General features: G+C 44.3%; 1 protein-coding gene across 4 annotated transcripts in view; it reads right to left on the bottom strand.

Annotated features, from left to right (window-relative positions):
- The window catches only part of WDR25 (WD repeat domain 25), a 72566-nt gene that overhangs the window by 25783 nt on the left and 23406 nt on the right, over nucleotides 1-23377 (bottom strand). For all 4 annotated transcript variants that reach the window (XM_069950207.1, XM_069950206.1, XM_069950208.1 and 1 more), the window contains 2 exons: nucleotides 7927-8074; nucleotides 5851-5981 (listed from right to left, as the gene is read on the bottom strand). In XM_069950207.1, coding sequence (XP_069806308.1) covers nucleotides 5851-5981; nucleotides 7927-8074 — 279 coding nt within the window. The remainder of the gene's footprint in view (nucleotides 1-5850; nucleotides 5982-7926; nucleotides 8075-23377) is intronic.

Below are 23377 nucleotides of genomic sequence, written 5' to 3'. Positions count from 1 at the left end.
CTATGGAGGGAGCTGAAGGTCAGAGTTGCCAAGCGACAGCCCACCAACCTTCATGATTTAGAGAGAATCTGCAAAGAAGAGTGGGACAAAATTCCCCCTGGTGTGTGCGCTAAACTTGTGGTTAACTACAACAAACCTCTCACCGCTGTGCTTGCAAACAAAGGCTTTGCCACTAAGTATTGAGTGTGTTTGGCAAGAGGGATCAAATACTTATTTTCCTCATTGAAATACAAATTAATTAAAATATATTCTTTAAAATTATATTCTGGATTTTTTTCTTGATATTCTGTCTCTCCATGTTAGAATATATCTACCATTAAAAGTGCTGAAGGATAGTGTCTTTATTAGTGGGCAAACAAAGAAAATCAGCAAGGGATCAAATACTTCTTGGACTCACTGTACATGGTTTTGTTGGGTCTGCCAGACTCTGAGGAGACAGCCCCGGCAAAACCATGTCCTGGGTAGTCCCGGGAAGCTCCACCCCCCGCCACGGGAAGCCACGCCCCCTCCGGCATTCATTCTCACTCAAGCAGAGCGGGGATAGGAGTCGCTGGGGCACAAGAGGAACCTTACAGGTGAGGTAAGTATATCTGTTTGTTGTTTTAAATACAGATGGAGGGGCTGGAGAATGATGAGGGAGGTACTGGTATGCTGATGAGGGGCAAAAGGATGAGAGGGGTACTACTATGATGATGGAAGGGCAGGAGGATGAGGGGGTACTACTATGATGATGGAAGGGCAGAAGGGTGAGGGGGTACTACTATGATGATGGAGCGGCAGGAGGATGAAGGGGGTAGTAGTATAATGGGGTAGGAGGATGATGGAGGGATAGTTATATGATAGTGGGGTAGGAGGATGATGGATGGGTAGTAATATGATGGAGGAGCAGGAGGATGAGAGTGGTACTACTATGATGATGGAAGGGCAGGAGGAAGAGGGGGGGTACTACTATGATGATGGAAGGGCAGGAGGATGAGTGGGGTACTACTATGATGATGGAAGGGCAGGAGGATGAAGGGGGTAGTAGTATGATGGGGTAGGAGGATGATGGAGGGATAGTTATATGATAGTGGGGCAGGAGGATGAAGGGGGTAGTAGTATGATGGGGTAGGAGGATGATGGATGGGTAGTAATATGATGGAGGGGCAGGAGGATGAAGGGGGTAGTAGTATGATGATAAAGGGCATAGTATGATGATGGAGGGGCAGAAAGATGAATGGGTAGTAGTATGATCTTGGAGGGGCAGGAGGATGAGAGGGGTAGTAGTATAATGATGGAGGAGCAGGAGGATGAGAGGGGTAGTAGTATGATGATGGAGGAGCAGGAGGATGAGAGGGGTAGTAGTATGATGATGGAGGAGCAGGAGGATGAGAGGGGTAGTAGTATGATGATGGAGGAGCAGGAGGATGAGAGGGGTAGTACTATGATGATGGAGGTGCAGGAGGATAATGAAGGAGGTAATAGTATGATGATAGAGGTGCAGAAGGATTAAGGAGTAGTAGTATGATGATGGAGGTGCAGGAGGATGAGAGGGGTAGTAGTATGATGATGGAGGTGCAGGAGGATGAAGGGGGTAGTAGTATGATGATGGAGGTGCAGGAGGATAATGAAGGAGGTAATAGTATGATGATAGAGGTGCAGAAGGATTAAGGAGTAGTAGTATGATGATGGAGGTGCAGGAGGATGAGAGGGGTAGTAGTATGATGATGGAGGTGCAGGAGGATGAAGGGGGTAGTAGTATGATGATGGAGGTGCAGGAGGATAATGAAGGAGGTAATAGTATGATGATAGAGGTGCAGAAGGATTAAGGAGTAGTAGTATGATGATGGAGGTGCAGGAGGATGAGAGGGGTAGTAGTATGATGATGGAGGTGCAGGAGGATGAAGGGGGTAGTAGTATGATGATGGATGATGTGGTCAGTAACAGTGTGATGGTATGTTGAGAGGTACAGTATGGTGATAATATATATCTTAGTGCAGTTCTGGGGTCACTTCCACACACTGAGCCCCCACATAACTTTGTATTCTGATCTCCCACAAAGCCTCCAGTGTACAATACACCAAGAATCCTCCAGGTACAACAGCTGCAAGCACTCAAACTCCCAGTATTTACTGATAGTCTGCATCCCTCAAGATATGCTTGGAGTTGTAGTACATATGAGCTGCCACTGTAGAGACATATAGTGCTGGACCTTTAGGGCTGATGGTTGTAACAGATTACGCCACCAGAAGCTTCTGCACAACAATCAATTATTAAAGGTTTGTTCTGTCTGAAACTACAACTCCCAACATACCCTTCATTAAAGCTTCATAAGTGTAGGGTATTCTGAGAGTTATAGTTCGACTGAAAACATGTCATTCACAAGGGAGTTATCACAGATCCAGATCAATCCAGGATAGGGCCGGGTCAGTATGTCGCTTTTTACCGATTCTTCTTTGGTGGGCCCCAAGGATCATTTCCTCTGGTGGGCCCCAGGTATCCCAGTCCGACACTGCCTCTATATCACTATGTGTGACCCCCTCTATGGCTGACCTCTATATTACAGGTATCTGGCATTGTTAGCAGTATTTCTGTGTGTACGGTGAATATTTAGTAAGAAACTAAAAGACCCCCTGCTCCTTCTAGTCTAGTTGTGAGTTGTTCAGGACATGGAGGCTGGAGACTGGCTGCATCCACTGCACACACAGGGAAAGCTGCTTTATATCTTCCCTCATTCCCTCATAAATTGCCCCAGGATTATGTAGGACATTAGGGAGAAACTGCTGAGCCAGTGTGATAAATAACTCCCCTGGTATATGACCGGCCATTTATGAAGGAGCAGGAGTCTGAGTCGGAGTTGGTCCTGATAAAATTAAGGAGTTTGAGTCGGAGGACTCCACAGCCCTGGTGCACACTGCAGAACATGCGGACAGCAGAATTCTCCAGCGAATATCATTGAGTTTATTCTATGGAATGGGCGAAACTTCAAGCAGAGGCCGCTTTGCAGAATTCCGTAGTAGGCGTATTCCGTAGTGTGCACATACCCAAAAGTGTGATTACAAAAGTCATGAAGCTAGCCTAGGATATCAGCCTCCATTCCTCTATGTCACTGTTGTCTCATATGACATAGGCTAGTCTACAAAGACATCATGATCCTCTCAACCAACATGATTTGGTACCTACTAAGGATTCCCTGGTGGGCCCAGGCACCAAAAGAATGTTGATAACCAGCCATGTGGTTAAACAAATACAAGCCACTTGCTGATGGGATCTACTATTGGCCTTGTTTTTTCCCTTGTCATTACATTGACTTAAGGTGCATTTACACGAAACGATAATTGGCCCGGTCGAACGATCTGCGTTTAGACGGTACATTATATCGTACGGAAAATCGTTATCTTATGAATCTAATGTGTATGGTGGCCTTCTGACTCTCCCCCTTCTGACTCTCAGTGACAGATGTCAGGGGAGAGAATGGTCCGGCATGAGATCAGTTCGAGCAGAGCCTACAACTGAACAGCCCACTATAAAAGAAACACATAAAAGAAATTGCAAAAATACACAGTATGTATCACCACCAAAATAAGCGAGACCTCGGCGTATGAGGACTTCATCTGGCGCCGTCACGCAAACATTATAATAATTAAGCGGCAGCCTGTGGTAATTGTTCCGAATTATCCCAGCCCAGTGTAATTTGGAGATAGAAATTCAGCTCAAGACAGTGGCCAAACACTGTGCACAAACACTTCATGAGCCGATCATCATCATTTCAGGAAACAAAGGCGGCCTCTCAACTAGGCGGCTGGCATACGGTACGCGGCAGAATCCAGGGCGCTGTCAATTACGGAGGGAGAGATAGACGAGGTGCATTTTGCAGGGACTTGCTAATCTGATGCTATAAAGACACTAACAGGTGGCAGCTGCTCCGCTGATGGGTTATGGCCCCAAAATGTGCACCGAGCTGTCAATTCATATAGACATCTGGCCAAACAAAGGTTAAAAACAATAGAAACAGCAAGATGTGTAGAAGGTCCTGCAGCTGGTACCGCCCATGGAAAGTCTGGGAAAGTGATGGGCCTTATAATGTATAACGGATCCTCGGCCCTCCGTAGGTGCATCACTCTGGTCTGTAGAGAAGTGTCCCCCCATCTATGTTCTATTACGGTGGGTTCTTCCAAACTTTGGCTCACCAGACGTTGTAAATCAACAGCTTCCAGCACAACTGAAAAGTACAATTATTATCTTTCAAGTCTGTACAAAACTACAGATCCTAGCATACCCTGATAGCCAAAGGCCAAACTACAACCCCCAGTATGCCCAGCGCCATTGACCAGGGGACTGGGAAGGTTCAGGGAAAAAGGGCGGAGCAAATATGTTACTGCCCCTGAGCAGCCTTGGCTCCACCCCTTAAAGGCCCCCTTTGCACCTTAATGTCTTTGCTCTCTTACAGCGTCTTTTTGGTGTCACTCAAGTAAAGGATCCTATCATGTCTACGATTCCTTTAACCCTTCATCACAATAAGTGCTGATTCGCATCTTCCTTCATTGTTACAGTAACCTCAGCTCACCCACATCTCTTGCCGCATCAGGTAATTGTATACAAGCCGCAGCAGTCAATCAAGATGATACAAAAGAAGATGATAATGGACGACTGGAAAAAGTTTTCTCAAAAAAAGTAATGATTAGTAAAGTGGTTACCATGGCAACGGCTCTGAAGTTACAATTTACCAATCTGCATGTATTGCACAGAGGAACGCTTTTGTCAACCCTTTTTTCTCTTTTTTTTCTTGTGTAGATCAGAAGCTCTAACACGCTGTTAAAAAATGTGTTTGCAATGTTTTACATTTAAAGGGCAACTCCAAGTAGTGTTTGTGTGTGATGTATTGATGTATATATCCTAGGTGCGGGAGGATTTTATTGTATCCTTATATGACCTAGCGGTAGCACTGGGAAAAGGCGCAACTGGGGCACAACCAGCCACATGGATTTTGGGTCTTGCCCATTTAAAATCAGTACACTGGCCAACAGGGGAAGTAGACCATCCTAATGACAACCTGTTCGCCTCTCATGACGTCTTGTTTTTTTCCTGTTCCTTGTGAGGTAGACGTCTCATAAATTTATTTTATGGGGCTGCCCAGGCAAGTGACACGGAACTGGAAAAGAACTCACTGAGCGAGGACTTCTCCCGGCTCGTTCTGGTGATCGGTCGTGGTCTGAAGACTCACGTGTCTCAGTGACATGTCAACATTTTTTAAAGTTGGACCACCCCTCTGGAGAAAAGCGTCAGACGATGGATTCCAGCATGCCCAATCCTTTTTATTTTTACGGGAGACAACCCCCCCCCCCCTGGCCAGTGACCCCCGCCACCAAACTTATTTCTATAAGGGTGCACTCCACTCCTTAGGTTAGTTTGGCTATATAGTAAGAGTCCCCTTTAAATGATTTCAGAAGACTTAGGAAAGGACAATATGTGCCTCCATGGCAAGCACTGACTCATACAGAAGCTACCTCCAATAGGTGCAAAAGAGTCCATGGAGCCTCAGTTAATAATCTCGAAAATTGGGACTAGCCAGATATCCTTCCAGGGAAGGACCTAGCAGAGATATGACTCTTGTCACATATTAAGTGGCCCTTTCAGTCAACATCCAACTCTAATACGAGTCCAAGGACATGACAAGGGAAATATCACTAGGTGACACTAAAGGGCAAAGAGCATCCTTTTCTACAAGATAGCATGGCCGGCCTAAGACTCCCAATGCCAGCTTGGCTTTCGCCACAAGCAGACACATTACCCCCTCATATCCATGGAGGAGAGGGATCGTTTCTAATTTGCCACATGCAAAGGGTGACAATTGTTAAACAGCTTCCATACCTTACCCATCCGTATGTCATAGGCCGATATCACAGGAGAAAAACCGCCACATATAAAAGTATTCTGATCAAGTGGGTGAAAGCGGACAGCGCTGATCTTGCATTCGTTCTTGGCAGTGAACAGGTCTTTGCCTATAAAAAAAAAGTACAAACAACATAACAGCTTACACCTCTTTACTTCCTATCCCATTGTTAAAAAAAAGTAAACATAGAAATGTAGGTTCTATATTTTATTTTGTTTTGTTTTTCGCATCCCTGCGTCTAATGAAGAGTACAATGCATTCATAGCCTCTGTTTTAATGTGAAACACTAAACGTGTGAACGGACTGGCTTAATTTCCCTATGGAAAATAACATAGAGATATTAAAGAAGGGGGGGAGAGGAGCGCGGTTGCCATGCCGACGCTGTTTGAGATGTAATTACGTACGGAATTATGAGCGCGAGTCAGTAGTTTTATACAAAAAGTTTATTAACAAAACCTTTGGCAAAGTGTCTGACAGCTGAGGAAGATTGCATCGCTGAAGCGGCGGCGTGCGACTCGCGGCCCACTGTAATTTCACCAGGCTTTGGAGCCTAATTACAGCTTGTGTTCGCCGTGACACGTTCTGATGTCACAATGCATCCTGGTAATTTTGTTAACTACTTCTTGCACCTACGCTACTGTAGCCACTACGGCAGCCACATCTGCTGCCACTTACTACAAATCATCATAACTCCGGCTCGGCTGAGCATTTCTGCTCCTTTATTAATGGTTGTGGTCTCAGCAGCCAACATCCACTTCCCGCATGTCACTATGACGCTTTTTTTTTTATTTTTGGCCACTAGGTCTAAATAAAGTTGAGACTTCCTGTTATGTACAGATTACTTTCCAGACATGTCCTCCTTATCATCACAGACAGGATTACAATGACAGCATATAGATAAAACAGCATTACGCCACTCATGATATGTGGACACAGCTATTACTCTTTGCTCACTATCACCTCAGCACGGGTCACAAAGCATGCCAAGAAACTTCTCCTAAACAAGTGTATAGGGTCTAATGTTGCACATGTCCATGAGGCATGCTGTAAAGCATACAGTATCTCTAAATGTTGTTAAAGGAGAAGTCTGTTTTATTAAACAAAACAAAACAAAAAAGGAGTCTGTAGTGAGTCCAGAGTCCTTTAAAAACAGATCATGCAGGATACTGCCCCCATAATAATGTAAACAATTTATTAAAATATTGCAATTGAAAATAGGAATAGTTTAGGGGGAAAAAAACATGATTTAGTATGAATCTAGGTTATAAATTCCCTTATAGTAGATGAATTGCAGCCCCCTGTTGATGCTTTATGGCTGTGCTGTGAATTCCTGCTGGGAACATGCTAAACAGAGCTGCTTCATTCATCTGCTCATATTACAAAGATCTCTTGTTGTAAAATATGTATATGTATATTTGCTATTACATTTGTTTTTAACCTCAACAATCCCTTTAAGTCGATACAATGACGCCACAAATGTACTTTGGCTTCTGACATCAATATTCCTGGCGATGCAGCGGCACAGTCTGATGTCCTTTCATGTTTTCACACCCAGCATTACAGTGACATAGAAAGTAACAAATGGTACCTGACACTTTAATTAGGTTACTAGTGTTTCCACGCAGTAAAGCGAGGCGCTGAAATGGAGAAGGTAATTGTGTGTACAAAATCAGATGAGATCACAGTCAACTAGAAGTCACAGAAACACTCCGGAGTAAAACACCTTGGTGTAAAATTAAAAGCACAATGAAGTATAAATCAATCACATCCAACAACTCGCTGCTGAGAAAGCCACCGCCAGTGCAGTGTGCAACACGTGATAACCCACAGGTGACAACTGGACTTGTCACACAACATTATGCAAACTCTCAGTGGTCTACAGATGTCCGTCACATCCACTCACTCCTTCTGTCAGTCTTCAGTGCGCTTTTAGCAATAGTTTCAAGAACAGCGTTCAATGTCCCATATAGTGTGTGTCCTTCACCTCCCTGACATGACCATCCATCAAGATACCAAGTCGCTCGATTTAATGTACGGTAGATGACAACACTGACCTGTTTCCACATCTGTTAAATGGAGGAAGGTGTCAAAGCCCCCAGTGAGGATTTTCCTGCCACACAATGACCACTGTGCATCACGTACCGCCGCCCGGTGACACAAGAGCGTACACAGAGATTTACCCGAGTCAACTGCATCCCACACCTGAAAGGAAAAGGCAAATAAGTACAAGTCAGAAGCAAAAACTTACTGATTTATTGTTATAATATTTACAGCTGTATTTACAGTTTTGCATTATATACTGAGCAGGAGAACCTGAAACACAATTGAACTTCAGTTGACAGCAACTGGTATAATACTGCCTCCTATGTACAAGAACAAAAATACTATAATACTGCCGCCTATGTACAAGAACAAAAATACTATAATACTGCTCCTATGTACAAGAATATAACTACTATAATACTGCTCCTATATAAAAGAACAAAAATACTATAATACTGCCTCCTATGTACAAGAATATAACTACTATAATACTACCTCCTATGTACAAGAACAAAAATACTTTAATACTGCCTGCTATGTACAAGAATATAACTACTATGATATACGAGATGGAGAGAAAGGAGCGGCTGCACATCACACCTATGGCTGATACTAATGCCGCTAGGCCTATTTTAAAAACCAACGCCAGGATGTTGGTATAGAATTTGATCAAACCATATTGCCCCGTGTACTACGTGCAGGTCCCCTGGTTCGCACGGGTCCCTACTCTAACTCCACACTGTGTCGGTCAGCGACCAACAACCCCACAAAGCGTGCACATGCAGGGAAGGGAGGCCATGGAATGGCCCTGCAACCCCCATGTCACAGGACCAAACCCAGGGGCGTAACTACCACTATAGCAGCCATAGCGGCTGCTATGGGGCCCGCCGCATTAGGGGGCCCCATGGCCTGCTCCTGCAATACACTGGGCCCCCTAAGCCGTCATCATTTGCAGCACCGGGTGGCCCTACTGGTCTCCTGGGTTTTGCAAATGTCCCTTTAACTGCAAGCACTCCTGACCAGAGCTAGCAGTTATGTAGTTATGACTTCACTTGACCGTTTAGTGGGCAGTCGGGGGGGGGGGGGGGGCAATCAAAAGTTTGCTATGGGGCCCAGCCATTTCTAGTTACGCCCCTGACCAAACCCAAAATGCCCCACCAAAACTCAGCCGGCACAACCGGCGGGGAAGGCTGCCCCCAAACAACACAAGTGTGAATATGGTATTGCACTCACCACCGCTGCTGCAGACAGAATGGGAAAGACATAAGGTACTGACATGTGAGCATAGGTATATCCTGCCATATTTTATGGTTCTCCCTTTTCTGAGCAGTTGGCACTCCCCTTCATAAGATCCACATGACCCAAATTGGCAGGATATACCTGTGCTTACATGTCAGTACCTTATGTCTTTCCCATTCTGTCTGCAGCAGTGGTGGTGAGTGCAATACCATATTCATACTTGTGTTGTTTGGGGGCAGCCTTCCCCGCCGGTGGTGCCGGCTGGGTTTTGGTGGGGCATTTTGGGTTTGGTCCTGTGATATTGGGGTTGCAGGGCCATTCCATTGCCTCCCTTCCCTGCATGTGCACGCTTTGCGGGGTTGGCGGTCTCTGACCGACACGGTGTGGAGTTAGCGTAGGGACCCGTGTGGACCAGAGGACCTGCGCGGTGGTACACGGGGCAATATGGCTTGATCAATTCATATACAGACACTCTGGTGTTGATTTTTAATATAGGCCTAGCGGCATTAGTATCAGCCATAGATGGGATGTGCAGCTGTTCCACTCTCTCCAGTTCGTGTATAACTACTATAATACTGCTCCTATATACAAGAATATAACTACTATAATACTGCTCCTATGTACAAGAATAGAACTACTATAATACTGCTCCTATATACAAGAATAGAACTACTATAATACTGCCCCTATGTACAAGTATATAACTACTATAATACTGCTTCCTATGTACAAGAATATAACTACTATAATACTGCTCCTATATACAGGAATATAACTACTATAATACTGCTCCTATATACAGGAATATAACTACTATAATACTGCTCCTATATACAAGAATATAACTACTATAATACTGCTCCTATATACAAGAATATAACTACTATAATACTGCTCCTATAGACAGGAATATAACTACTATAATACTGCTCCTATATACAAGAATATAACTACTATATTACTGCTCCTATATACAAGAATATAACTACTATAATACTGCTCCTATAGACAGGAATATAACTACTATAATACTGGTCCTATATATACAAGAATATAACTACTATATTACTGCCCCCTATGACAAGACGGAAGAAGTAAATATAATTATTTTCACATGAGGTAGATATGGGTATTACTGAGTATAACAGGAGGGTCCTGAGTGTACACAGCGGGTTTTGATGAACTAAACATGAGAATTGTGTCTCTCTTCCACATGAGGGGCTCGTACAATCTGCGGCTTGGGCACGGTGCTGTGCAGTAGCCGTTCCAGCGTGACATAAATAATGTAAACACTTATTTTGTTTCCTCAGCTGTGTGAAGTACAGAGTGTTCTGCAAGACAATAAAATTTCTTAACAGACTTAAATTAAATTATAAGGCGCTCTGCTCGGAAGGGACGCTGCTGGAATATCAACGCTCCGGCTCCTGCTTCCTGCCAGTGCAGGGATAAAACGAGGGTCTGAAACGCCGCTCTGTGACAGCTTGACAGCTTTGTGAACTATTTTTACCCAAAATCAAAACTGAATGAAACACAGAAGGATTCCACAAATTGACGTCTCTTCTGAAGGCCTGTAGCAGCAGGCGACGGATCCTTTGTACAGACGGCATCAAATCCGCACAAGGCATTATGGACGGCACAATCCAGGACACGTCGCCCCACAACGCACTTCTTTCTTTGGTTCATATCTTCTTAGAATGTTAAATAATTCTGCAAATATTGTACTTTACTTCTATTGTGCTCATCCTGCTTTATTCACCCGTCACACCTAACTCTACATTTAGACATCTGCTGGATTATTGTTAACTCTCAGGCCACAGAATCTCACTGCAACCCCTACTGGTTCGATTAGTTACAGACAGTATACTGCAATCTATTGCAGTGTACTGTAAAATCTAAAAACTCCTAGTATTTTGCCAAGGGCTAATCACTTCATGAATGCTAAAATGACAGTCATAGGTGTGTCCCCTCACACCCCGCACAAGGCAGAACAGTGATTACTGTGTACAGTGCTAAACAAATAAACTAGTGCTATATGGAAACAATCAACACTCAGGTTCATAGAGAAGGTTATAAAACCTGTCATTGTCAAGATATGGCTCCACATTATGATCAGTGGGTGTGCTGACTTCTGAGACCTCCACGATACAGAAAACGAAGAGAATGCAGCGCTAGTTAAGTGCATTTCTTTCTAAGTTTTCCATGCACGTCATACACCCGGGTGTGCAAAGAACTGACAGCTCCATTGACTTACTTAAGTCTGTGCTGTTATTCCATGCATTAAAGAAAACATGTCTGTCGGCAGGATGGAGCAGAGAGGGAACATGCTTAGAGAGCGCTTCTCTAGGCTAGTAGGGTTGGGAACACCTACACACCGACTAATCAGAAATTGCAGGAAGTGTCCATTTAAGCATAACAGATGAATTCAAAGTGTTTTTATCTATAATTTGCATTGCAAAATTCTAAGAAGAAACGAAATTATATAAAAAACTAATTTTCCAATGACCACAGATTTAACATTTATTGACCAGAAAAGATGTCTTTCTCCTTTAAATTTGCCCCCCCAAAAAAGGGGGGGGGGGGGGAGTCACTATTCATAAAGCCAAGACAACTGGTATGTCACTTAGGAAAGTCAGATACTCTGCAAAACTTTAATTGGAAAAAGTCGATGTCACCAGTAAAAACCTAAAATATGGTTCTACCCTGGATATAAATATGCCAATATTGACGGCTACTTATGAATGAGGACTCGCTGGAAGGTCGTTCCGCATAAAATAGCGGATATTAAATTTAAAGGCGGATGTCACAATGGTTTCCCTGTGAAGGTCACATAGTGGAAAAGAGAACTTTGTCATCCAGTGCTTGATAAAGAGGGGGACTGAAACAGAAAAATTTAAATTAAATAGGAGTCTGTAGTAAAATGACCGCAAAAATAGATAAAGCAGTGGTGCACAACCTGTGGCTGTCCAGGCATGATGGGAAGTTTAGTTTTCCAACAGCTCGAGGGCCACAGGTTGTGCACCACTGCCTTAAAGCGACTCTGTACCCACAATCTGACCCCCCCAAACCGCTTGTATCGTCAGATAGCTGCTTTCAATCCAAGATCTGTCCTGGGGTCCGTTCGTCAGTTAATGCGGTTATTGTCCTAAATAACAACTATTAAACTTGCAGCCCTGTGTCAAATTGGCCTGGCCTAGAGTGTCTGTGCCCTAGGATTGCGACACCCCTCCGTCCCTCCTCCTGGCACTCTTCATTATAAGAAACGCCCAAAGAACAATTTCTCCTATTCATCACCTGTGTGAACACTGCACATGTGTTGGATCGTTAAGGCCCCTGTGCAGAGTTCAGACAGGTGAGGAATAGGAAAAATTTTGCCTGGGGCATTCCTAATGATGAGGAGGACGGAGAGGAAGGACGAAGGGGTATCGCCATGCTAGGATATGGGTACTCTAAGCCACGCCAATTTGGCACAGGGCTGCAAGTCTAATGGTGCGTTTACACAGAGATTTATCTGACAGATTTTTGAAGCCAAAGCCAGGAACAGACTATGAGCAGGGAACAGGTTATAAAGGAAAGATTTAGATATCTCCTCTTTCCAAATCCATTCCTGGCTTTGGTTTCCGGAATCTGTCAGATAAATCTCTCTGTGTAAACGCACCATAAAAGTTGTTTTTTAGGACAATAACTGCAACCCCTGCCGAACTGACCCCAGGACCAGTGTCGCTGCGACTGGGCCGCTACCAAGGGGGGGCACGCAAGGCCCCCCCTTGCCACTGCACTGCCCCACTCCCTCTTGTGACCGCAAGCAATGGGACGGACCCCCGGCTGACTTGCGGCTCCCCGGCTCTGTCCGGTCCCGTCCCCGGCAGCACACACACCAGGGAGCTCTGTGTGCGACGTGGAAGTACTTCCGGGGCAGGGAGCATCGCATCGACAAAAACCAGGTCCCGGGAAGCGCCGCCAGCGCGTGTGACTAGGGGACTAGAGTAACCATACAGGTGAGTATAGATTTTTTTGTTTTAAAGGGCATGATGAGGGGTGTAGTGGTATGATGATGAAGGAACAAGAGGATGATGAGGGGTGTAATGGTATGATGATGAAGGAACAAGAGGATGATGACGGGTGTAGTGGTATGATGATGATGAAGGAACAAGAGGAGGATGAGGGGTGTAGTGGTATGATGATGAAGGAACAAGAGGATGATGAAGAGTGTAGTGGTATGATGATGAAGGAACAAGAGGATGATAAAGGGTGTAGTGGTGTGATGATGAAGGGTGTAGTGGTATGATGATGAAGGAACAAGAGGATGATAAAGGGTGTAGTGGTGTGATGATGAAGGGTGTAGTGGTATGATGATGAAGGGTGTAGTGGTATGATGATGAAGGGGGGTGTAGTGGTATGATGAAGGAACAAGAGGATGATGAAGGGTGTAGTGGTATGATGATGAAGGAACAAGAGGATGATGAGGGGTGTAATGGTATGATGATGAAGGAACAAGAGGATGATGAAGGAATAAGAGGATGATGAAGGGTGTAGTGGTAGGAGGATAAGGGGGTAGTAGCATTATGATGGAGGTGGTTGTAGTATAATGATGGAGGGGCAGGAGGATTAAAGGGGTAGTAGTATGATGATGGAGGGGCAGGAGGATGGAACGGGGTAGTAGGCAGGGGACAACATGTGTAGCATCTGTAAGGGGGATAAAATGGGGGGACAACATGAGGGGGCATCTATAAGAGGGACAACACAGGCGGGCCATCTTTAAGAGGGAAACATTGGGGGCCATCTATAAGGTGGACTACACGGGGAGTGTATACAATAGGGGATGCACAGAGGGGGCATGTACTATAAGGGGGGGGTCACATAGTGTCAGGGCTACCTACTAAATGAGGGTGTAAAGGGGCCAATACAGATGTGCAGTTTGTAGAGAGATGAGGATGGTGCCAGAGTTAGGGGCCTAATTTGTTTCTCTGACAGATTCTGTGGATTTGTGGCTCGGAGAAGTTCTCATAATGGCCCAGGGCAGATGGAGAAGATGAAAAGGGAAGAACTCTGATCAGAGAAGACGTCTCCTGTGAGTCACTTAATATAACTGCACTGTAATGTACATGGTATATAGAGCCTGTGTACAGTGCGTCCACCTCTATATGACTGTATGAAGTGATAATGGTCTATGTACAAAGGATTTTATTCAGTAGCAGCTGTGGTGTAAGTCAGTATGTGGTGGTTTTAATCAGTAGCAGCGGTGGTGTTAGTCAGTATGTGGTGATGTTAGTCAGTATGTGGTGGTATTAGTCAGTATGTGGTGGAATTATTTGTTACTTGTTATCTGGTACTGTGTTTTATTGGATTTAGTATACTGGATTTGGTCAGTAACAATATGGTGGTGATGGTTGTGGTGTGACGGTAATATTTCCCCTTGTATACTGATAGTATTGGCAATATTGGTCTCAGTAAACAGGATTTGGTTAGTAACAGTATGGTGGTAATATGTATGGTGATAATATTTCCTATATACTGGTATTATTGGTATTATCGGTCTTGAGATATATATATACCAATAGCATCGTGAAAGGGGGGGCCCAAGTTCACCTCCTGCACCAGGGCCCAAGAGACATTAGCTACGCCCCTGACCAGGACAGATCTTAAAGTAAAAGTAGCTATCTGACGGTACAAGCGGTTTGGGGGGGTCAGTTTGTGGGTACAGAGTCGCTTTAAAGGTAAAGTGTTATGTACTTCATTTTACTTTGATTATTTCCATTTGCATTTCTATTATGAACTATCTTAAAGGGGCAAAAAAAAAATATTAAACTTTGTAAGTACCTGTTAAATAAATGTTGTAGTGTTTTCTCATAAAACATTTCTGGGGGAGGCATACTGGAGATTTAGGTTTTTTTGGAGGGTAAAGAGTTTTCATTAGCTTATAAATTGATTTACAAATATGGTACTGATCACAAGGAATATCACATGGAGGGAAGTTGTTTGAAACAGTAACCATTTAACCCCTTAAGGACAGAGCCAATTTCGATTTTTGCGTTTTAGTTTTTTCCTCCTCCGTAGCACTTGCATTTTTCCACCTAGAAACCCACATGAGCCCTTATTTTTTGCGTCACTAATTGTACTTTGCAATGACAGGCTGAATTTTTGCATAAAGTACACTGCGAAACCAGAAAAAAATTCAAAGTGTGGTGAAATTGAAAAAAAAAAAGCATTTTGTTTATTTGGGGGAAATGTGTTTTTACGCCATTCGCCCTGGGGTAAAACTGACTTGTTATATATGTTCCTCAAGTCGTTACGATTAAAACGATATGTAACATGTATAACTTATATTGTATCTGATGGCCTGTAACAAATTTAAACCATTGTCAACAAATATACGTCACTTAAAACCGCTCCATTCCCATGCTTATAGCGCTTTTATCCTTTGGTCTATGGGGCTGTGTCAGGTGTCATTTTTTGAGCCATGATGCGTTCTTTCTATCGGTACCTTGATTGCGCATATACGACTTTTTGATCGCTTCTTATTACAATTTTTCTGGATTTGATGCGACCAAAAATGCGCAATTTTGCACTTTGGGATTTTTTTGCGCTTATTTATTTACTTTTATTTATAACCTGGGAAAAGGGGGGTGATTCAGACTTTTATTAGGGAAGGGGGATTTTTATTTTTAATTAACAACACTTTTTTTTTTACTTTAACACTTATGCTAGAAGCCCCCCTGGGGGACTTCTAGTATAAGTGATCTGATCTCTCATAGAGATCTCTGGAGCATAGATATGCTGCAGAGATCCATGAAATAGGCACTCTTTTACTTCCGGCTGCTGCAGCCGGAAGTAAACGAGTGCCGAGCCAGGGACGGCGCCATCTTGGAGCGGTCCCCGGCCGGCTTCAGAAATGGAGATCGCTCCTCCGGGATAACATCCCGGGGGAGCGATCTCCGCCACTAGACACCAGGGAACGGCTGAATCCGGTAATCGGATGCAGCTGTCATGTTTGACAGCTGCATCTGATTACTGTATTAGCGGGCACGGCGATCGGACCGTGCCCGCTAATACCTAGGGTCCCGGGCTACAAGCGGCACCCGGGACCGCCGCGCGGCCCCGCTCTGAACGTCCTTACCGGCATCAGGGCGTAAATTTACGCCCGATGTCGTTAAGGGGTTAAAGGGGTACTCCAGTGAAAAAAAATATAGCTTTTAAATCAACTGGTGACAGAAAGTTAATTACTACTATTTTAAAATCTCACTTCTTCCAGTATTTATTAACTGCTGTATGTCCTGCAGGAAGTGGTGTATTCTTTCCAGTCTGACACAGTGCTCTCTGCTGCCACCTCTGTCCATGTCAGGAACTGTCCAGAGCAGCAGCAAATCCCCATAGAAAACCTCTCCTGCTCTGGACAGTTCCTGACATGGACAGAGGTGGCAGCAGAGAGCGCTGTGTCAGACTGGAAAGAATACACCACTATGTTTTTCTAATCTTGGATAAACTCGTTTTATTCCCTATAGACAACTCGACTTACAAGCATGAAGCACTTCAACTACCATAGACCGGCATGGATGCATAGCTTAAACATATAGCTTATAATTAGAGCAATTTTAAACCAATAATCTGTACCTCGCCTTCAACACTGTTTGTAGCCACTAATAGAGCTGTAAAAGCGCTCCCTTACTATAGTGTGTGTGAGGTGTGCGGTATCTTTACGGTCTTTTAATCTGGTGCACTGCAGGGACAGAGGAGGGAACTATTCATTTAGGCAGTTTTCAGGCTGTAACTAGTCACAGCTAGTCAGCATGCTCTGTGGGGATGACTGACAGGCAGAGAGCCATGAATAGTTTTGGCCTGGTCTCCGCCCAGATGACTAGTTATAGCCTGGTCTCTGCCCAGATGACTAGTTATGGCCTGGTCTCCGCCCAGATGACTAGTTATAGCCTGGTCTCTGCCCAGATGACTAGTTATGGCCTGGTCTCCGCCCAGATGACTAGTTATGGCCTGGTCTCCGCCCAGATGACTAGTTATGGCCTGGTCTCCGCCCAGATGACTAGTTATGGCCCGGTCTCCTCTCAGATGACTAGTTCTCGACTCTCTTCTTGCATCATGTGCCGGAATAAAAGACATTTTTTCTCAATATAGATACTGCTGAAGACAAGACAGATATGGTAGGGGAGCTGCGTAGGAGCTCTATTTGCTGGAGCTTGGAGCTATATCAGCACAGGTTCCTTTTAAGGCAGGAACGAGGAACCTTCGGCCCTCCAGCTGCTGCAGAAATCAATAGTACAGGCAATTTTAAGAAAGTTTGTAATTGGGTTTAATAGGCAAATTTGCCATTATCTGCATTCAAAAAAACTTTCCCCATGCCCCCCCTCCCTCCTCTCTCTCATTCACTGCTCATTATCAGGAAATCTCGACTCTTTTACATCAGTCGGGCCCTGTGTAACCGATGGAGAGGGAAGGGGGGGAGGAGGGAGATTAGTCTGGAGCAGAGAACAAAGGATTACACAGCGGGACCTGTGTGAAAGCCTGTATTCAGAGGTCAGAGAGGTAAGCGCTGACTTCAGAGGAGATAGCCAGGTGATGTAGCTGTAAATTAACTCTTTGTTATCCTGTTTTGGTGCCTTATCTCTCCCCTCTTCATTGACAACCATGAAGACAGGGGGAGAGCTTCAAACTGCTTTTTCATAATAAAAATGCATTTTTTGGCTAATAAACCCAATTACAAAGTTTATTAAAATCGCCTGTACTATTGATTTCTGCAAAAAAAAAAAAAAAAATTTAAACGACAGTGACACTTTAAGCTGTTAAGTAACATGTCTTTATATACGGTTCCATAAATGCAGGCTTAGATGAAATAGTCCTCAGGTCTATAACTATCTTGCACACTAGCTACAAAATAAGTTTGTGCAATGGCTTATGTTATGTGGATGTTTTTACTCACAACATTTAAGGATAAAAAGAACTTGCTAAATGATTATGTTCAAATTATATATTATACATTTTCTATAGGTTGTGACAATTGTGACTATATAAGCAGCCACAGAGCTAATTGATGCTCCATTCCCATGTGCTCTGTTGCTGGAGCCCATCACAAGTCCCAGTCACAGATCTGTCCTCTTCTGATGCCTTGTCCTGATACAGTAATTACCGACATATGAACAGCCGAACTCACCGGATCAGTCCTCTCACCTCCCATGGGGAACATTACGATATAAATCTCTTACACAGCTGAAGCATCAATGAGTTATAAACTCTCTGCAGCACAGGAGAGAGAATGAAAAATGAAGAGCTGACCCAAGGATTCCTAAGATACATAATGTCCGATAATACCACAAACACTGAGCAAGCAGCATATATACATCATAAACCAGGAACAGCTCAGGAGAATAAACTGAAAACCGTAATTAAAAATGATTTTACAGAAGATCAATGGTAAATGTCCATAGGAGATGATCTATTCACTTATCTATTCACTATCATATATCCTATTATATATTATAGTCTACCGCGCACTGTTACGTGTACAATACATGGCTGACGATTCTACAAACAATATGCATTACCCATCCACGCTCCAGGGCTCCTCCTGCACTCTGCTTCCTCCTCAGTCCAGCGCACCAATCACTGGCTGCGGCGGTCCCGGATAGTGATTGGCTGAGTGGCTGTGGGCAAGGGCTGCAATGACATCAGTAACAATGTCCATGCAGCCCTCGCTAAACGATTATTGGGCCGTGTAATAGGCTCAGTAAAAGAGCGCCGATCTAGCAGATCAGCGCTCGTTTACAGTATTCATCGGGCCCGCATCGGCCCGTATAATAGGACCCTTGGTCACACACATCTTTAGGAGTTATGGAAAAAGCTGTTTAAAACTTGTGATGGGAGCTGTGCAGCCAATAGACCACCGGGCATTGCCCAATCGCCCAATATACTGAGAGAAGGTTACATTACAGCCATGCAATAGAACACCCTAAGGGTCCTATTCCACGGGCAGAGCAGACCTGATCAGCAATGTAAACCAGCGCCAATCTGCTAGATCGGCGCTCGTTTACTGGGCCTATTTGACGGCCCGACAATCGTTGGTGAGGGCTGCAGGGACATCGTTACCGATGTCCTTGCAGCCCTTGTTTTATACATTACCTGTCCAGACGCAGGTCTTCTCCTTCTTCTGGTCCTGCGCCGCAGCAGCATCGGAGCAGCCTGTCTGAACTGACAGACTGCTCAGCCAATCACTGGCCACGGTGGTTCCAGCCAGTGATTGGCTGAGCGGTCTGTCAGCTCACACTGGGAGCACCGAAGCTGCTGCGGCGCAGGAACGGGAGAAGGAGAAGACCTGCGCCTGGACAGGTAATGTATGATGTTTTGAAATCATCGGTCGCCCGCCGCGCCCGCTATTCCACGTAGCAGTGCGCGGGTGGCAACCGATGATTTCAGGTTTGAACCTAAAAGAACGATCAGCCGATAACACGATCATTGGCTGATCGTTCTCTCTATTCCACGGAGCGAATTATCGCTCCATGGAATAGGCCCCTAAAGTACAGAAGGGAGGCAGATAATACATGAGGTTCCATCCCCACAACACTTCATTGTGCAATCTTCAGCTTCCTCAGTAAACACAATCCAGAGTAATGAAGGAATGTGCGGCTTTCCTACCTGACAATACTGACTTGGCAGCAGGGGATTATGTCGCTGCTCTTAATATCGCTGGAGTGGCTATATACTCTGTAATGATTATGTACTCTTTCCGTGTGAAATAGCAGGAGCCGGGCTAAAAACAATCACACCGGTGCAAGGTTGTAAGTGATTGTTCTCTATAATAGGAAAAATAGCAGGTATTTTACCTGGCAGGCTGAGATATAAAGGGCAGCAGACAAGTCCAGAAATAGCCTGAAATAATAGACGCTTTATACCATGGTCTCTGCCCCATGTCTGATAGGACAGCTAACCACTTAAGTACAAGGCTATCACTACGCAGATAGATATATTTAGATGGATAACTACCGTCAAGAAGAGGCATCATGGTGGAGACACAGGGCTTGCCATTAAAGTGTCACTGTCGTTTAATTTTTTTTTTGGCAGAAATCAATAATACAGGCGATTTTAAGAAACTTTGTAAATGGGTTTATTGGACAAAAAATGCATTTTTTATCATGAAAAAGCAGTTTGAAGCTCTCCCCCTGTCTTTATTGTTCTCTATGGAGAGGGGAGGGGTGGAGGGAGATGAAGCACAAAAACAAGACAACAAAGAGTTAATTTATAGCTACATCACCTGGCTATCTCCTCTGACAGTCAGCACTGACCTCTATGACCTCTAAATACCGGCTTTCATGCAGCTCCTGATGTGTAACCCTTTGTTCTCTGCTCTCTGCTGGCGACTAATCTCCCCCTCCCCCCTCCATAGAACAGACAGGGCCTGAATGATGTAAAAGAGTTGAGATTTCCTGATAATATGCAGTGGATGAGAGAGAGGAGGGAGGGGGGACCTGGGGAAAGTCTTTTTGAATGTAGATAATGGCATATTTGCCTAATAAACCCAATGACAAAGTTTCCTAAGATCACCTGTACTGTTGAGTTCTGCAAAAAAAAAACCAAAAAAAAAACACAACAGTGAAACTTTAAGCACAACAAACATAGTGCTACTACTATTACCTCTGAGATCACTGATCAAGTTAAATGCTGCCCATACACGTCTATGGAGGAGGAGGGGGCAGGAGGACACAGAAGCTGATGAAAATATACATACATCCTCCATGCTGGATTCACTGTTTGCACCACTCACTACTGCTTTATAATGTCCTCTGTGCTGCTGCTTCTGAGGTTGAACTCAAGGGAGATAGGGAAGCATAATCTCATGTGTATGTGTGTGCAGGGCATGGGAGACACCATAGCAGGTAGTCTACAGAGGGAAAAACTGAACAAATCGCAACCCTTCATTCCCCATGTCTCAGCCCCTGTTGTTACCTAACCTGACGGAGTTGCCATTCAGAAATCTGTGAGACAAGTTTGTCGATTCCCTCTTTTGTGAATGGTATCGTACAATAGCGGTCTATGAGTGGCGCAAGCTACAAGCGGGTGAATTACAAGCAATTAAAACAGGACATTTACAAAGGAATGAGCGGCTCCTGCCAAAAAAGAAAAAAAAAAAAACGGGTTAAATTGCCTTCAAACAGAAAAAGAAATGAGACGAACAACTTCCCGGGAGATGAAAGAAACAGAAGCCATTTAAACTTGAAGCTTTGAGATTAGAAATAAATTCCCCTCAGCATTGTGATGCCAACCTTATATAACCATCTGACAATATGTAACCCCCACACACACACGCGCACACACACAGACACACATATCCACAATCGCCCGTCACTTCTTTGCCTGTCAACCCGCATTAATTGGTGAGCGTCTTATCATCTTCAAATGTATCGACTTCTGCAAGAAAATAATTACCGCTACCTTGTCTAAAGGATTCTGTTATGTAATAATGTAAAGGCGCTACACTAACTTCTTAAAGGGACAGGACGTCAAAGAAATTAATGCAATTAATTGCAATTAAAGGGGATAACCTATAATAAAAAAAAGTAAAGCACCTGACTGATCAAGTACAAGGCTGCCCTGGTTGTCCTATCTCTGCAACCCAAAATGATTACAAGAAGAACTACGGTGTCTGCAATAGACCTGCAAAGACAAAGCTGGACATACACATTAGGTTAAAGATGGCTGACCCCACAGATTTTGGCTGACCATGACGTTTCCTGACGTCAGACATCAGGGGAAAGAATGGGTAATGTGGGAATAGTGCCTTACTGGTCACCGCAAACGCAGGACATAGTCGTCTATGATATATTTATGATGCTTCTCAGAGGACACAGGAGACTTGTTAATGTTCTGGCTAAACATCTGCTCATAACGAAACGTCCCTGTGCTGCGGTATCATCTGCGCTTGTTAGCGGATCAGGCGTCCTATGTGTACGGTATCAAAACAAAGCCACAGAGAATCGGTCTTGAAGATCAACCAAAAAGAAAAGCAATGCACAGAGAACGCCATATGGTGCAATCCGATAAACAGTGTTGTACGGAGGTACGGCGTATATTTTGTTTCTTTATACTACCACTACACCAGCGGCCTTCAATCTGTTATTTTTTTTCTTATTTAAACATTTATTAAAGGAATAAGGGGTAGAAAAACAAAAAGGCAAAATGGGGAGGAATAATCCCAATATTAGTTGTAGGAAACTAGAAGCTGCTGTATATACCCCCTCTTCTCAGGAAGACTATGGAGAAGCTGCTGTATATACCTCCTCTTCTCAGGAAGACTATGGAGAGGCAGCTGTATATACCTCCTCTTCTCAGGAAGACTATGGAGAAGCTGCTGTATATACCCCCTCTTCTCAGGAAGACTATGGAGAGGCTGCTGTATATACCTCCTCTTCTCAGGAAGACTATGGAGAGGCTGCTGTATATACCCCCTCTTCTCAGGAAGACTATGGAGAGGCTGCTGTATATACCCCCTCTTCTCAGGAAGACTATGGAGAGGCTGCTGTATATACCCCCTCTTCTCAGGAAGACTATGGAGAGGCTGCTGTATATACCTCCTCTTCTCAGGATAACTATGGAGCGGCTGCTGTATATACCCCCTCTTCTCAGGAAGACTATGGAGAGGCTGCTGTATATACCTCCTCTTCTCAGGATAACTATGGAGCGGCTGCTGTATATACCCCTTCTTCTCAGGAAGACTATGGAGAGGCCGCTGTATATACTCCCTCTTCTCAGGAAGACTATGGAGAGGCTGCTGTATATACCTCCTCTTCTCAGGATAACTATGGAGAGGCTGCTGTATATACCCCCTCTTCTCAGGATAACTATGGAGAGGCTGCTGTATATACCTCCTCTTCTCAGGAAGACTATGGAGAGGCTGCTGTATATACCCCCTCTTCTCAGGAAGACTATGGAGAGGCTGCTGTATATACCCCCTCTTCTCCTCACAGCGTCCTGCTCCCCCTCCTCATGTCTGAGGGGATTACATATTACACAGCCCTGTCCAGGCTACATGTGTGCTGCAGCGTGTCACAGTTATCGTGTCCTCACAGGTAACTACACATCTATGTGAGGAGGAGACCAGAATATGGAGAAATCATGAGGTAACAAGTACAGTATATAACTTTGTAAAGAAAACAGTACTGGCACTACCCTTCAGGCACAGCTTCTATAGGATTGCAAGGCGAGGTTGCATATACCAAAAACACTGTA

This window comes from Dendropsophus ebraccatus, chromosome 13 (genome assembly GCF_027789765.1).
Source record: "Dendropsophus ebraccatus isolate aDenEbr1 chromosome 13, aDenEbr1.pat, whole genome shotgun sequence".
Taxonomy (NCBI): Eukaryota; Metazoa; Chordata; class Amphibia; order Anura; family Hylidae; genus Dendropsophus; species Dendropsophus ebraccatus.
The sequence above is the reverse complement of the archived record's forward strand: the minus strand, read 5'-3'. Positions and strand labels throughout refer to the sequence as shown.